Genomic DNA, 16,888 nt, shown 5'->3' on the forward strand with positions numbered 1-16,888 from the left:
GCTGCAGATGGCCCAGCATGTGTGGGGAGAGGCTCCTGTGGGGCAGAACACAACTGTAAGAGCAAGCCTCTGTTGGTGGGTGAGGGGCCTCCAGTGCTCCCCTGGCTGCCCCAGGAGAGGTGGGCGCCTGCCCACGAGGAGGCACCTGTGGTGCTCTGGTTCCAGCACTGAGCCCTGAAGGTGGTCTCCCCCTCTGCCCGGCCCTGCAGAGGTCAAGGCCACATCCTCCACAGGGCCCCCTCTGCCCCCAGTCCGGGTCCGGCCTTTACCCCAAGTGTTCCTTGGCCTCCAGCTGTCTCTTGGGTGCAGGCTGGGTCTGCAGAACCACCCAGTACAGGGACTGGTCACCACCTGGTCTACTCACCTGCCTGACAGCCGTGTGCCAAAGGCATCCTGGTCGGGGGGGGCCCTGGGTCCATCCCCACTGCCCACTCCTGCCTTGGAATCCCTGCATTAGATCTGTTATCCAGGAAATATTTATTGTGGCTTCTGGGACCAGCCCCGGGCTGGCCACCAAGGTGAGCGAGATGAGCAGGACAGGCCCAGACCCTCTGCCTGGGGAGCCCACGGTGCAGCAAGTGGTTCCTGTCAGGGCCTGCTGAACCGCCCAAATCCGGAGCTGGCTGCTAGAAACTGCATTTCCCCAGGGCCTCCGCAGGACGGACCCGGCCCTTTCCCCTCTGAGGAGCATGGGGCTGCTGAACCAGTGGGTTGTCTTCACTGGATCTGAAGCCCCGGCTCTGGATGGCAGCCTAGGTGTGGCCCTGGGAGGGGCTCTTCTGTGGGGCATGGGGTCAGCCCAGCCTCGCCTGCCCCTCCCCCCCGCTCGCCCCTCCTCCTCTCCTGGGCCACTTTCAAGATGGACCCGCTTCTTCCAGGCCCGAGCTGGAAGCAGGCAAGTGGACCAGGCCTGGGATAGGGAAAATGTGTGCCCCTACCTGGGCAGGGGGGCTGAGAGCTCTCAGGACCCCAAGATGCAGACGGAGCAGCCACTGTTTCCCTGATTCGACACTCTGCCTGAACTGGCAATGTCTGTTCCTGGGACCTCTGTTCCAGACACCCCAGTGTCCAGTGCTAGGAGGAGGGAGGGAGGGAGGGAGGGAGGGGCTCGGACCATGGGGGAGGGAGTAGCCTTCACCCTTTCATCTCCCACTCCCAGTGTCCCCAGGGTGCAGGCCTGGTCTGGGAGGCTCCTGGGCAGCTCTGCCAGGGGTCTGCACTGTGCGGTGTAGAGTGGTGGAGACCCGGTCAGGAGGGGTCCTGTAGCATCTCCTCCTGGGGGTGTGAGGAATGAGTCTGTGGAGGGAGGACTCCCCCCTCCCCCATGTGCACCTGAGGCCCCTCCTGAGGTCCAGGTCAAGGCTGGCCTTCAGGGGAGAGAGGGGGGCTGGGTTCACTGTGTGCAGTGTGTGTGTGTGTGTGTGTGTGTGTGTGTGTGCAGTGTATGTGTGTGTGTGTGTGTGTGTGTCTCGTGCAGGGAGTCGCCAGGAGGCAGCGGAGAAGCAGGCTCAGGGAGCCAGCGGTTCCCTGTGTGCTTCGCCCCAGGCGCATGGCCGCGGGTGCTGGTGCCAGCGCAGCATGTGCAGGGCCAGGGCGCGAGTGCGAATTCTGGGAGCAGGAGTGGGTGCGAGAGCGTGTGCAGGGCGCGGGCGCTGCTGTAGGTGCAGGGCTCAGGTGCGTGTGCGGGTGCGAGTGTAGGGCGCGATTGCGGGCGCGGGGAGCGTGCAGGGGGCGGCGGGCGGGGCGGGCGCGGCGGCGGCAGTGACAGCGTCGCCCGCGCTCCCCGCGCGTAGGTGTGCGGCGCGCTCCTGTCGGGCACGGAGCGCGCAGATCTCGCGTGCGCTCGCCGCCCGGCGCAGCCCAGCCCGGCCCCCGCTCGGCGCCGCGAGCCGAGGTGTCGCCCGCGCCCGCTCCCGTGTCGCCGCCGTGCCCGCGAGCGGGAGCCGGAGTCGCCGCCGCCCGAGCGCAGCAGAGCGCACGCCAAGCCCGTCCGTCGCCGCCATGGCCACCACGGTGACTTGCACCCGCTTCACCGACGAGTACCAGCTCTACGAGGATATTGGCAAGTAAGAGCCGCGGCGCGTGCGGGCTGGGCCGGGGACCCCGGAGGGCGCCGCGCTCCGAGGGCCGGGACCCTGGAGACCCAGATCCTCTGCGCCGCCGGCTCCGGGTGCACTGCGGCCCCGCGCGACCCCGGCTCCTCCCGGCTCCGAGCCCGGAGCGCACGGTCCCGCGCGGCCCCGACCCCCGGGCCCCCGGGGCCCAGCCGCCGGACCTCGGCGCGCGCGGCCCTGCCGGGCCCTGTCCAGCGCGACCGCCCGGCCGGAGGCCCCGGCTCGAGGCGCGGGGCTCGGTGCAGCGGGGGCGGCAGCAGGTGTCCCCGGAGCGCCCGGCAGACGTGACGCATTTGGCGGCCGGAGGTCGGAGAGGAGCGGCGCGCGGGGGCGGCCGCGGGGCCTGGAGCGCGGGGGAGGGGGCGGACCTAGCCGAGAGGGTCGTTCCCGGCGCGAGCCGCGCTGTCCCCACCCCCAACAAGCGGCTGGGCGCGGGGGCGGCGGGACTTGCTCTGCGCCTGCTTCTCCGCGTGGCTCCATCCGCGCGGGGGGTGCCAGCTGCGCTCCGCGCCGCGTGGGAACAGCCTCTGCTGTGGGTGCCCAGGGGAATCGGGGTTCTGGAGGATTTTCCCCCAGATCCTTCTGGAAAGAGGAGTCTGGAGTGCTGGGGGCTGAGGTCAGGGAGCTTGGATCAGGTCACCGGGGTGAAGATGAGGGGGTGAGGTGGGAGCCTGATGAGCTTCAGGGTCATGGAGGCAGGTGGGGGCTGGATTCTGGAGAGTTGTTTGCGGGGAGGTGATGGGAGGGACTTTGAAAGCTCGTTTCAGGTAGGGCCTCACCGGGGAACAGGTGGCTCCTGGGCTTTGCTCGCCAGCAGGAGCCGTGTAGGGCCCTAGACCTGCCTCTGCCTCCGGGCTCTACCCCGAAGCGGGTCGGCGGCTCCTCTCTGGACTGCGGGTCTCCACTCTGTGCATCAGGGTGGCTGCACCTGGCATCTCCACGTCTGGCTCCAGAACTCCTGAAGCCCTGGCTCCAGCCCGGCGCGGCCAGAGCCCCGTCCTCCTCCAGCCCACCCCGTGGAAGGGGCGCTGGCGAGGTTTCCTCTTACTCATCCAGCGGCAGATCTTTTTTTTTCCTTTTATTAAGAAACGTCTGTGGTGATACCTTGTGTTGGCGAGGGAAGCTGATCACTGATAATTGTGGGCGCGAGCTGGGAGGAGTGCGGGGGGTGTGAATTCCCCAAGCCTCCCTGCACGTGGGGGACGATGCCAGTTAGGCCTGGGGGGTGCTGAGGGAGTGGGGTGGAGTGGAGAAAACCCGCGGCAGGGTGCGGGCAAGGCTGGGCCCTGGGGACCCCAAAATTCCCTTCCCTCAGGTAGGGGCTGGTTGAGTGCCTGTCCCCAAGGCAGGGGGACCTGGAGAGCAGAGAAGGGATCCAGCACACAAACTGTGTGCATCCCGGAGGCCCTGAGGAAGCTTCCGGGGCATGTCTGGGAGCAGGCCTGTGAGGACAGGGCGACAGGCTGGTGGTCCTCAGGTGGGAGCAGGTGGTTGTCCGAGGCAGAGGGCGGCAGTGGGGGGAAGGTTACCCCATTCTAGGGGACCTTCTTGTCGTTTCTCTGCTTGTACCCAGGCCCTCCCACGAGGCACCCCCGGGCCCTTTGGCAGAAATGCCTCTTCCCGTTCACCCCGTCTCCTCAACCTGAAGCTGGCTCTGCTGACCTCTCCTTCACTTTTCTGTGAATCTCCCTGGGCCAGCGGCCCTGTAGGGTGGTCAGACCAACCTCGGGCCTCTGGTTGCAGCAGCAGCGACTGGGTATTCTCATCGCTGCCGTCCACACCCACACTGGGGGATGGAGGTCCTTGGGGCTGCCCTCGGGGAGGCCGGGAGGGGTGGCGGACCCTGCAGTGGAGGCCAGGCTCCTCGGGAAGGGAGCTGGGGGCCTGGGGTGGGAGTGGGTGAGGAAGCCTAGCTGTCTAGGGGGCCCAGGGGCCTGGGAGAGGAGGGGAAGACACCCCACCAGCTGGGCCAGCCCAGCACCCCTTGGCGGGGCCCCCAGGCACCAGGCCCAGTGCGGGATGCCCAGGGGCCTGTCACAGCCCTGCTGGAGCGTCCCGGGGCGGGGAGGAGGCTGGGCCAGTGCAGGGTGAGCTGCAGCGGGGCAGGTGGTCAGGAGGGAGGGTCGGGCACTGAGGCCAGCATCTCCGCCCGGGGCTGGGGTCCTCAGTGGCCATGTCGGTGGTTGTTGACAGTGCCTGGCCGGCCTGAGGCACAGTTGGTGTTGCTTCCCGGCCCAGGTGGATGCGTCCAAGTTTATTTAAAGCTGCAGCCCCTGGCACCAGTCAAGCAACACTAAACTCCCTGCCTGGGAAGGGCCGGGCCACAGGCCCACAGCTGCTCTCATGATGCGGTCACCAGCCTCACCCTTCCCTGCCCTGTCCCCTTCTCCACCTGTCCCACCCTCGCCACTGCTGCCTCTGCGCGGGATCGTTCCCTGGGGACCCGGGCATTGGGTCCGAGGGCCAGGAGAAGCTCATTTCTGGGGCTCTGCCCTTCCTTGCCCGGCCAGGGCAGGGCTCCCTGACACCAGCCTGGAGGCCTAAGTCCTGGGTCAAGAGTCACCTTGAGCCCTGGACAGTCACAGGTCAGGGCGATGAAGCCCTCGGCCCAACACGGACCGGCCAGCAATATGGCTTAAAATGTTTCCATATTGGATAGATTTTTTTAAATGGAAAAAATCTTCCAGGGGTAATAAAACAAACACTTGTGTCTCTTCTACCCGGAATTGGAAACTGTTCCCCTTTGTCATTTTGGCTTTAAGTCCTTTATTTTAAATTGTAAGAAATAAAGCATTACAAAGAAATGTTAAGTAACCATTCTCCAAACCGACTGTCATGCATTTGGAATTTATCCTGCCAGACTCTTTTTACTTCATTTACGCACAGATAGAAGGATCGCCAACTAATATATAGGATTCTTTGGTGTTTTTTCTTTAAACTTTACATAAAAAATTGGGAACGTGCTTCTTCACTCAGCTTAGGCCTCTGGGCATCTGTGCATGGGGACACATTCTGACCTTTTGCTGCTGCTTGTGTGTAGTGACCGTAGTATCTGTAGTACGTCACGCTCCCTTCCTCATGGCAGTCTCGGTGTTCCCAGAGTTTCTCTCTTCCACTCCTGCAGCGGGTTTGCTGGCGCGCAGGTGTGAGGGTTTCTCTAGGGTTTGTCCCCCCTGGTGGGGTTGCCAGCAGGGGTCCGGGTGTTCTCTGTGGCCGCCCTGGGCCCACTCCCTCCGGCCCCCTCCCCGGGCTCGGTGCCAACCTGATTTGTCGGGCTGTTTGTTGGGTAGGAAGCAGTCTTGCATTTTGTGTTCAGGCTCCCGAAGCTTCCACTTTGGATATAATTCAGGCGTTCATGGACCCCTCCCCTTGGGGGAAGGTTGTAACAACCCCTAAGGGGCGCATCACTTCCAACATTTGATTTTATTTGATTCGAGTTGCCGGGGAATACCTCCTCCCCTCTCCCCCCATTTTATAGGCATAGAACTGCAGCTCAGGGTGGGTGGGCAACTTGCCCTGGCAGCCGGGAAGGCCCCCACCTCCAGCCCAGGGCACCCCTGTCCCTCCCAGCTTCCCCCGAAGCTCAGCTAGGCCCCGAGCTGACCTTGGTATGTCCTTGGTTCCATCCAGCGTGCCCCAGTCGGGGGACAGCAGGTCCTGTCCCGGGCTGTGACCCCTCGCCGGGAGGATAGCCATCGGCTTTCTCGGCGTCCTCTCAACTAGCAAGCGGCCTGCTAAGTAGTTAATAGATAAACTCAGGAAATTCAGAGCAAATCAACTGTGAGCCTCCTGAGCTCCGAAGCCTGGTTGCCAGGAAAGACAGGACTCAGGTGGGGGAGGAATCACCGTGTTTGCTTTCTCCGCTCTCGGGCACACTGGGTGCTTCCTGCCCCAGGGCCTTTGCCAGCGCTGTTCCCTCCTCCTCCGATGGCCACACAGGTCATCCCCCTGGCGGCTCAGCGAGGTCCCCGTGCCCTCTTCCCGCCTCCTGCCCCACTCAACCTCTCCCCACTTCTGTCTTCCCCTGTCACTTGGCACCATCTGACACCAAGGTGTGGGGCAGGTCCTGCCCACAGTGGGGTCTCCTGCATGTGCGAGGAAGGGGTGAGTGAACCCGGTGGCCTCTGTCTCCTAGGCTGGCCCCCAGCGCTGGAGTCTGGGTGCCTAATGTAGGGTATTTAGAGAAGAAGTCGCACATGTTGAGGCTGCTGTGAGATGCACATGAAGGTGAGGCTAGTTTAGTTACTATTGAACGGTATTTTTATACCATAACCTACTTTGCTGAGAGCTAAGAATATATCTTGCGCTTGCGACTTGCACTCTTTCTCTGCTGGTAACAGTTAAATGGTGCTTATTACATTAAGCTGCTTGATCTGTGAAATAGGTACCGTGATCACTCCCAGTTTGCAGAAGAGGTGCCTGAAGCTCAGAGAAGCTCCACACGGGGCCAGGGTTTGAATCCAGGCAGTTGACTCTGGAATCCATCTTCTGCTTCTCTCAGAAGCTCATGACCCTACCCCATTCTGTGTTTTTAAAATACTGTTATTCCACTGGCCGACTCATGGCCCGCTTGTGGTCTCCTCTGACCCTGGGCTCCTCAGGGCCTCACCTGTCCTTAACAGGCTGCTCACCAAGCCTTCTTTGTGCTTTTCCAGCGCAAAGGCACTGCCCTACGGTTCCTTTTTGTAAAAACGTCATTTCCTTTGGTCGTCCCTCTGTGACAACCAACACGGCCCCCATTTGAGGCCGGCAAGGCTTAAAATTTTATTTTATTGATTAAACAGGCAACAAGGATAGTATCTTATAAAGAAAAACCAATACATAAGTATGTGCAGGAAATGTGACTCTTCCACACTCAAGTTTCCTCATCCCCCAGAGGAACCTGGCCTGTCTATTTTAATGTCAGTATAAGGATCTATGTGTGTGTATATAGACGCAGGTATGTATACTCACACATATGTATGGTTTTAAAAACACGGATGCAGTCGCCATATATGTGATTCTTCAATTCGTTTGCCTCTAACACTTTTTCATGATGATCCCTCCATGTCAGGGGGACTTTTCTTACAGTTAAGTGCCTGCCAGTTCTCTTAGAAGCAGAGATGGGTGTATAGGTGGTGGCCATATTTTTAAAACCAAAAACGGGTCCCCCTTCTCTGACAAGCACGACAGAGGGAAGAGAGGATGCTGTGTTTGAAATTGGGGCTCCCAGGGTTATCAGGAATGCATGATCGTAGTGGATGAAGGAACACTTTTGTTCTTGGTGGGGCCTGGGTGTGGGACACAGGGGTCTTGTTCAAAAAGAAGCCAAGAACGTATTCCTCTCCTTTTTTTAAAAAAAAATTGGGGGGATCCCCCAAGAGCCTAGGGGAGAGAGACGCCATGTCGGATTTTCTTTCTTCTACTTAAAATGAAATTCTAGCAGAGATGGTTCCCTTAGAGAGCCCATACTGAGCTGCCTGGAATTTACCAAATGCTTTAATAAGAAAGACCAAGGGGGAAAATAAAAGGAAAAAAAAAGAAAAAGAAAGACCAAGGGGAGGTGACATGAACGGCGTCTGCTCCTTGGAAACATTTTGTCCCTCCCACTGCTCTCTGTGGCCACCTGGTCCAAGGCAAGAGATGTGGCCTTTCTGGAGATTTCAAATATATTTTTGACATGTTTAATTCCCCCTCTCTCCCTCCCCTCAAAATGGAATCTGATTTGGTTATTTTTAAAGCATCTTTCACAGCTGCAAGTCACTTTGTTAGTGTAGAAACGTAAAAATGCATTATGTATAACTTGGTTTTCCAAAAATTATCATATTGGCATGTTACATAGAAATGTATATTTTATTCATATAAGGATCTGAATCTATTTAAAATCTGTTTAAAATGAAAACATCCTCGTGGTGCTCCTAGGTGCCTAACTTTCTGGTGGCCTTTATCTCCTAGGTTAGAGGGTCACCAGCTCGTTCAGTGGCCGCAGTTCCTGGTGGACATAGTTCTTTTTGCATTGACATAATGATCCTAAAATAACTGAAGTTATGATTCTTTGTTAAGCCAGATACAAGCATTTGTTGAATTCTGGAACAGATTGGCAATAGCCGGGCATAGATTTAAGAACATTTTTTTGGAGGACACATAACCCACGCTGTTCTACGGGCCTAATTTGAGAACTACCACCTTTCCCCACTTTATGAGCAGCCGGTGGGCACTGGGGGGAAGAGATGCTGTGACTGTTACCATGAAACGGGAAGAGTGTCCTGTCCTCGGATGTAACAGGACGCCATGGCGTCGGGCACATCCAAGTTGGTGCCCGTTTGCAGCAAGGAGCGGGGGGCAGCCCCTGCCTTCCTGTCACTCAGCCCATGCTGAATTCCAGGGCTTAGAACCATGCCCAGCGCACAGTAGGTGCCCAACAGAGTGGCTTCATGTCACCCTCTAAAAGATGGGAGCCTTGTAGGTGGCTGGGGGCAGAAGGTGCTGGTGGTCTCGGAGGTCCTCGGAGATGCCCGGCCTGAGTGGCCATCTGTCTTGTCACCTGATGAAGGGTGGCATGACTTAGGTGCTGGCCACGGAGCTTGATGCCAAAGGGTTTGCAGCGTTCTGCCCGTCTCTTAATAAAGTTCTTCACGTGGCTTTTGATCTTGTACATTGAGGTGCAGCCTGATTTTCAAAGCCGTTGGTTCAATCCAGGCCGTCTGTTAAGGGCTTTCTGGGTGAAGAACTCCGGTCTAGGAGCTGCACCTGCTGAAGAAGGCGATCAGGGCGGTGGATCCCAGCCCCCGGCTACACCTGGCAGACCCCACCTCAGACCAGCTGTATCAGACACGAGGAGGACACTGGTGATCCAGTGGGCAGCGCGGACACAGATCCTGCAGGGGCCTCTGTGCCCCAGGCCAGGCCCCCATGCCTGCTCCCTCTCTGGGCTCTGTGAGAGCCTCACCTGACCACATGTTTGGAATTTGCCTTCCTTTTTCTGAACACTCCACAAAATTACCCCCGACCCTATCCAAGTCACCTGGAGCAGGCCTGTCCAGAAGAAACAAAACTTGAGCCACAGATGTCAGGCACAAGTGCAATTCAGACTTTTCTTGTACTTACAAAAAAACTAAACAAAGAAACGGGTGAAAAGAACTTTAATAGTATATGTATTTAAGTCAGTTTATCCAAAATATTATTTCAGCATGTAATCAATACAAAAATAATTGTTCAGCTATTTTATATTTTAAGAAGTGTTATGTTTTTGAAATCTGTTGTGTGTTTTACACATACGGCACATCTCAGTGTGGACCAGCCATGTTTCAGGTTCTTAGGGCTGCACGTAGGCAGTGGTTTCTGTATTGGACAGCGCACAACTAGAGTTTCAAGGTCATTTCTATTATTATTATTACCATTTGCAACTTTTCTGGTTTCTTTTGCTCTTCACACATTCAGCAAGTCTGCCTGCACACTGGTCATTTGCCAGGCATTTTCTAGGTGCTTAGGAAACAGTTAGTGAACAAAATCGAGGGTGCCTACCCTCATGGAGCTTATACTGGTGGGAGAGGCAGGTAATAAACATTAAACAAATTATACGATCAGGTTCTTAGGTGATTAGTACTTCTGCTCTGGGAATAATTAAGGAAACTCACAAGTGCCAGTTAAGAAGGTTGTAGTTATGAAAAGGGTGGTCAGGCCCAGGAAAAGGAGAGAAGCCTCAAATTGCTAAAATCAGGAATAAAAGGGGACATTACAACTAATCTTATAGAAATAAAAGACAATAAGGGAATTCTATGAACAATTGTGTGCCAAGTTAGAGATAACCTAGGTGAAACAGACCAATTCTTAGAAAGACACAAACAACTGAAATTGACTCAAGAAGAAATAGAAAATCTGAATAGACTTATAACAACTAAAGAGATGAATTAATAAATTAAAAGTTTTTAAATGTCCTACAAAGAAAAGTCCGTCAGGCCCAGATAACTTCACTGGTAAAGTCTATCAGACATTTAAAGAAGAATTAATACCAGTCCTTCAAAAACTTTTCCAAACAATAGAAGAGGAGGGAATTCCCAGCTCATTCTGTGAAGCCAAGAACTACCCTGATACCAAAACCAGACAAAGACATCTGAAGAAAACTACAGACCGGTATTCCTTATGAATATAGATGTAACATCCTCAACAGAATACTAGCAAAACAAAACTAGCAGCACGTAAAAAGGGGTCATTATGAGCAGGTAAGATTTATCCCAGGAATAAAAAGTTGTTTCAAGACACAAAATTCAATCAACGTGATACGCCGTATTAACAGAATAAACAAAGAAACTATATGATCATTTCAATAGATGCAGGCAAAGCATTTGACAAAATCTAGTACTCTTTGCTGCTAGAAACACTCAACAGACTAGGATTAGAAAGGAACTTCCTCAACTTGATAAAGTGCCTCTATGGAAACCCCACAGCTAACATATTTAATGGTGAAAAACTGAACGCTTTCTCCCTAAGACCAGGAGCAATCAAGTGTGTCAGCTCTGTCCACTTCTATTCAACGTTATACAGGAGGTTCTAGCCAGGACACTTAGGCAAGAAAAAGAAATAAAAGGCACCCAGATAGGAGAGGAATAGGTAAAACTACCTCCATTTACAGATATCATGATCTTGTATAGAAAATGTCCTAAGGAATCCCTGTAAAAGCTGTTAGAACTGAAAAATGAATTTAGCAGAATTGCAAGATACAAGATCAAAATACAAACATCCATTATATTTCATTATACTAGCAATGCTCAATCCCAAAATAAAGTTAGGAAATGCAATTTCATACAGTAGTCTAAAAGAATAAAATACATGGTAAGAAATTAACAAAAGGTAATACAAGAGTTGAATGTTGAAAGCTACAAACTACTGTTGAAAAAAATGAAAGAAGATCTAGATAAATGGAAAGACATTTTATGTTCATGGATCTTAAGACTTAATATTGTTAAAATGGCAGTACACTCCAAGTTGATCTACAAGTTCAGTGTAATACCTATCAAAATTTCAGCTGCTATCATTTATTTATTTATTTAGGCCGCACCAGGTCTTAGTTGTGGCATGTGGGGTCTTTTAGTTGCAGCATGCGGGCATTTAGTTCCTTGACCAGGGATCAGACCTGGGCCCCCTGCATTGGGAGTGTGGAGTCTTACCGACTGGACTACCAGGGAAGTCCCTCAGCTGCCTTTCAAAAAAATAAATAAAAATAAAATTCATATGGAAATGCAAGGGACCCAGAAGAGCCAGACGGTCTTGAAAAAGAACAAAGTTGGAGGACTCAGACTTCCCAATTTCAAAACTAACTCTACAGCTACAGCAGTCAAGACAGAGTGGGTATTGTCCGGCATAAAGGTGGGCATAGTGTGGCAAGAGGATAAACACATAGATCAATGGAATAGGATTGAGAGTCTAGAATAAACCCATACATCAGTGGTCTGTTGATTTTTTTTGAAAAGGATGGCAAGACAATTCAATGGGGAAAGAATAAGGGGCCGTTCAACCAGTGGACAATTGCGTATCCGCCTGCAAAAGAATGAAGTTGGAACCCTACCTAACACCAGATACAAAAGTAGATATACTAGTGAACAGTAAGCACACAAGATGCTCAACATCATTATCTCAAAATGGGTCATAGACCTAATTCTAGGAGCTAAAACCATAGAATTCTTAGAAGAAAACTTAGGAGTCTATCTTTGTGACCTTGGGTTTGGCAATGGTTTCTTAGGCACAACACCATAAAGCACAAGCAACACAAGAAAAGTAAATACATTGGACTTAATTAACATTAAAAAACTTTTGTGCTTTAATGGACACCATCGGGAAGGTGAAAAGACAACCCACGGAATGGGAGAAAATATTTGCAAAGCATATATCTGATAAGGCACTTACATTTAGAATATTTTAAGAACTCACTACCTAACAGTAAAAAGACAAATGGCCCAATTAAAAAATGGGCAAAGGACCTGAAGAGACATTTCTCCAATAAAGATATGCTAATGGACGATAAGCACATGAAAGGATGCTCAACATCTTTGGAAAATGCAAATCAAAATCGCAATGACATCCCACCTCACTTCCACTCGAAAGGGTAGAATCAAAAAGACAGACAATGCCAAGGGTTGGTGAGGATGCAGAGTTGGAACCCTCATGTACTGCTGGTGGGAATGTAAAATGGTGCAGCTGTTACGGAAAACAATTTGACAGTTCCTCAAAATGTTCCCTTCCTAGGTATGTACCCAAGGGATATGGAAACAAATATCCAAAGAAGACATACAGATGGCCAATAGGCACATGAAAAGATGCTCAACGTTGCTAATTATTAGAGAAACGCAAACCAAAACTACAATGAGGTATCACCTCACACCGGTCAGAATGGCCATCATCAAAAAGTCTATAAACAATAAATGCTGGAGGGGGCGTGAAGAAAAGGGAACCCTCCTACACTGTTGGTGGGAATGTAAATGGATACAGACACTATGGAGAACAGTATGGAGGTTCCTTAAAAAACTACAAATAGAGCTACCGCATGATCCAGCAATACCACTCCAGGGCACATACCCGGAAAAGATGAAAACTCTAATTTGAAAAGATACATGCACCCCAATGTTCATAGCAGCATTTACAATAGCCAAGACATGGAAGCAACCTAAATGTCCATCAACAGATGAATGGATAAAGAAGATGTGGCACATATATACAATGGAATACTACTCAGCCATAAGAAGGAATGAAATAAGGCCATTTGCAGCAACACGTGTGGACCTAGAGATTGTCATACTGAGTGAAGTCAGTAAGACAGAGAAAGACAAATATATGATATTACGTATGTGGAATCTTAAAAAAGGATACAAATGAACTTATTTATAAAACACAAAGAAAATTAACAGACACAGAAAACAAACTTATGGTTACCTAAGGAGAAAGGAGTGGGGGAGGGATATATTAGGAGTTTGGGATTGACAGATACACAACACTATATATAAAATAGGTAAACAACAGGGACCTACTGTATAGCATAGGGAACTATATTCAGTATCTTGTGAAAAAAACCCATATATCCACACAGAAACTTGTTCATAGCAGCCTTATCCACAGTAGCCAAAAGGCAGAAACAACCGAAATGTCCATCAACTGATGAACGGATAAAGAAAGTGTGTTATATCCACACACTGGAGTACTATTCGTGCATAAAAAGAAATGGAGTACATTATGGCTTGTGGTGCCTGAGGGCAGGGTCCAAAGCGCCGAGGCCAAGCCGCAGTGAGCCATCCCCCGTGTTCCTTAGCCCCAGCCTTCGCTCCGTCTCACACCAGGGCACCTGTCACTGTGCCCAGAAGCCGCTGAGAGCCACCTGGGAGCCGGAGGCTGGAGACTGGCGTGGGACAGACAGCAGGGGGTGAGAGGTCGGGAGGGGACACCCACAAACCTCTCCTGTCGCTTCCCCAAGTTCTGGTGTTCCATTTACCATGGTCTGGACTGGCTTTGGGTCCAGAGTGGTCTCAGAGTGGACACAAGGCCATGGCGGGACACAAGAGGCCGCATCCCCACCCTGTCCCCCAACCCGGATCGTGCTCCTGGCCCTGACTGGGGGAGGGGTTTGTGCCAGCATGGGTGCTGGAGGGTGAGGCCCCTCTTGGAGCAGGAGTGGTGAGTCCCAGCGGGTGTGGTGATGGGCGTGCCTGGCAGGAGGGGACAGGCTATCAGCGCGACTGGCAGTGACGGGAAGGGCTGGAGTGGGGATGGAAGCCAAACCCCAAACCCTGGGCTCCGTGATTCTGGGACGTCTGGTCTCCTCCTTCCCGGGCCCGCACGCCTCCATCACCGCCTCGGCTGGGTGCTCGCCCTTCTTTCTCCCTTCCTCCCTTCACCTCTCCTTACCTCCGCTTCTCCTTAGGCCCCTTCCCCAGGCTCCCGTGTCTCCCACTCCTTCTGTCCCCTGGGGCACCCTCCAGGCTGGGCTGTGACCCCCCCTCTGGCCTCGTCCCCAGCTCTCTGGCCGAGGCAGATCCAGGAACCCGTGAGCGCCTAGGAGCAGGGCCTGGCCGGGAACCCAGCAGACAAGTGCCACACGGGGTGAGGGTCCTCCAGCCCCTCGTGAAGACCGGTGTCGGGGAGGACACCGCCGTAACGCCTCAAACTCGCGGTCCCACTTCTGGGGACCAGTAGGTGCCTTGGCTTCTGAGCTCTGCCCCTGGCGTTGCCCCACATGCCGGGGATCCACTTGCTTCTGTCCTGAGTGAGCCCCTTGGGACTGTCCCATCCAAGACTCCTGGGCCAGAGCCTGGGCGCTGAAGCCAGGGCTCTGGTGTCCCCGTCGTTCCAGTATGGGGTGGGCCCTGGCGTCTCCTCATCTGTGCTGTTTCCTTCCTCGAGGGTCTGTGGCCCTCAAGTCTGGGGGGGGGCCTCGGAGCAGCAGTGAGACTTCTGGGGTGCAGACCGTGGTCCCTGAAAGGCGGTGCTTTTCGCGGTTCCTCTGCAGGCCTGAGCGTGGGCGCGTTCGTATTCTTCCATTTTTATTTTCTGATCCGTGAACAAATGCTCATCTTGACCACTTGCCTGCGGGGCAGGCTGCCGAGGACGGCCTGTCCTGGGGCAGGTTAACCTCTCTCTTCCACTTCAAGCTCAGACTTTTCTTTCCTTCCTCCTTCAGCTGCGCCCGGGCTCTTCCTGGTGTGGTGACCGACGGGCCTTCTCCTCATTGGGCTGGCGGGACCCTGTGGAGCAGAGGCTGGGGGGCTGGCTTGGTCCCTCTGTTCCCCGTCTCCTCTCCTTTCTCCCCTCACTTAAAGGATGCTTAGGGGTCTCTCCTGATGCCGTCCTGGGGACGCCTTCTCCTACCTCCCCATCCTCAGGCTCCTCCGCGCTGAAATGCAGGTGATTCCTCCCTGTGGATTGAGCTGTCGTCTGAGCTCCAGTCCTCTCTGCTTTCCCACGACCTGTGTCCCTCCGCCCCGAGGGACAGTTGGTGCTGGCACTGGGTGGGGGGCCGGGGCTCGGCTTTGCTGGGGACTTCTGTGCTGTCACCTCTCAGGGTGCGTGGGGTCTTCAGCCTCGGTCCCCACTGGGGCGCAGTCTGCGTGGACTGCAGAGTGGCGACCCTGCCTGTGCCTGGGCCCTGACTGGGCCCATCACAGCTGCTCGTCCCTTTCAGTTCATGGCTTTCTGTCTGGGATTCTTATGCTTTTTTCTCCTCTAAATTTTTCTTGTTCGTCAGCAGAGGTTAAGGTTTGATTTGTCATGGGGTTCCAAAGGCGCTCTTTTTAAAAACCTGATTTTAAAGTCAGCATGACAAGTTACCAATTTCTTCCATTTTTTCTTAATGATTTCTTAGAGATACGGCTGCCTATCCTGCCAGGAGATTTTTTTTTGTGGTAAAACATATATAACATAAAACTTACCGTCTTAACCATTATAAAGTGCGCAGTTCAGTGGCATTAAGTACATTCACGTTGTTGTGTTATTATCACCACCATCATGCATCTCCAGAATGTTTTCATCCTGCAAAACTGAAACTCTGTCCCCATTAAATGCTAACTCCCCATCCCCTCCCCCCAGCCCCTGGCACCTACCATCCTACCTTCTGTCTCTGAATTTGACTACTCTGAGTACCTCATGTAAGTGGAAGCATACGACAGTTGTCCCTTTGTGTCTGGCTTATTTCACTGAGCATAATGTCCTCAAGTTTTATCCATATTGTAGCATGTGTCAGAATTCCCTTCTTTATTAAGGCTGAATAATAGTTGATGGTATGGGTGGACCACATTTTGCTTATCCCATTCACCTGTCGATGGACTTTGGCTCTCGTGGTTATTTTCTTTATTTTTAAAATTTTCTTTATTGTTTTGTTAAAGACTTTTTTGGCGTCGACGATTTTTAAAGTCTTTATTGAATTTGTTACAGTATCGCTCCTGTTTTATGTTTTGTTTTTTTTGGCCGCGAGGCATGTGGGATCTTAGCTCCCCGACCAGGGATCGAACCCGCACCCCCTACATTGGAAGGCGAAGTCTTAACCACTGGACCGCCAGGGAAGTCCCTCTTGTGGCTGTTTTAAAGAACAGAATACATGGTCTCCTCCTGCTGGCCACGACTTCTCAACACTGGGCTGTGTGGCCTTGGGCCACCATGTAACCTCTCTGGTTTCAGTTTCCCCCTCTATAAACCAGGAGGGTTGGTCAAATGACTTTGCGGGGTCCCTCATGTCTCCACGAATTGGCTCTGTGGAAACCCCACTTCCTTCCTCTGAGACTCGCCACAAAGCTCACCTGTCAGATGCTTGGGTGTCCACAGGCCCATCACACAGGTGTTTGCATTCCTGGAGAATAAAACTTAAGAGGGATGAAGTCGAATTGACCTGAAACGCAAAACAAAAACAAACCCCTAGAGCTTTAATGGATACACACCTCGTAGGAAAAAAGAATCAAAAGGCCAGGAAGCCCATTGTTCTAAGCTCCAGATCCCCTCGGGTCGGGGCCACTGTGGGTAGATCGCCGCCCACGTGCCCTGCCTCCTGCCAGGGCCGCGGAACCTTCCATTCGGTGTCCCTCCTCCCCGTCTGTCTACTCCTGCTTGTCCTCTGTGAGCTGCGCGGCCTCAGCAGTAATTTCAGGCCCCCGGGGGGTTGACTCAGTTCTGTCCCTGTCGGTGACTGCCTGGCACTGTGACGAGGGGGACGGATGTGGCTTTGAAGAGCTGCCTTTGAAGGTCGCTCTGCGGGCCCCTCGCTCACAGACCCGGGCTGGGAGGACAGTCCCCGGCCGCTGCGGTTGGGTGTGCATCCCGCT

The 16,888-nt window shown here is 53.3% G+C and overlaps 1 protein-coding gene across 6 annotated transcripts in view; it reads left to right on the top strand.

Moving 5' to 3' along the window:
• The first annotated feature begins 1,851 nt into the window (after positions 1-1,851).
• CAMK2B (calcium/calmodulin dependent protein kinase II beta) overlaps positions 1,852-16,888 on the top strand; it is a 94,822-nt gene continuing 79,785 nt past the window's right edge. For 3 of the 6 annotated variants that reach the window (XR_009520584.1, XM_060020179.1, XM_060020180.1), the window contains exon 1: positions 1,855-2,066. Coding sequence is in view for 5 of the 6 variants with exons in the window: in XM_060020179.1 (XP_059876162.1) it covers positions 2,002-2,066 (65 nt within the window). In the remaining variant the exon portion in view is untranslated. Of the gene's footprint in view, positions 2,067-16,888 lie in introns of all 6 variants that reach the window. The other 3 variants (XM_060020181.1, XM_060020182.1, XM_060020183.1) reach the window with 2 other exon arrangements.

Source organism: Delphinus delphis, chromosome 9, assembly GCF_949987515.2.
Source record: "Delphinus delphis chromosome 9, mDelDel1.2, whole genome shotgun sequence".
Lineage (NCBI taxonomy): Eukaryota > Metazoa > Chordata > Mammalia > Artiodactyla > Delphinidae > Delphinus > Delphinus delphis.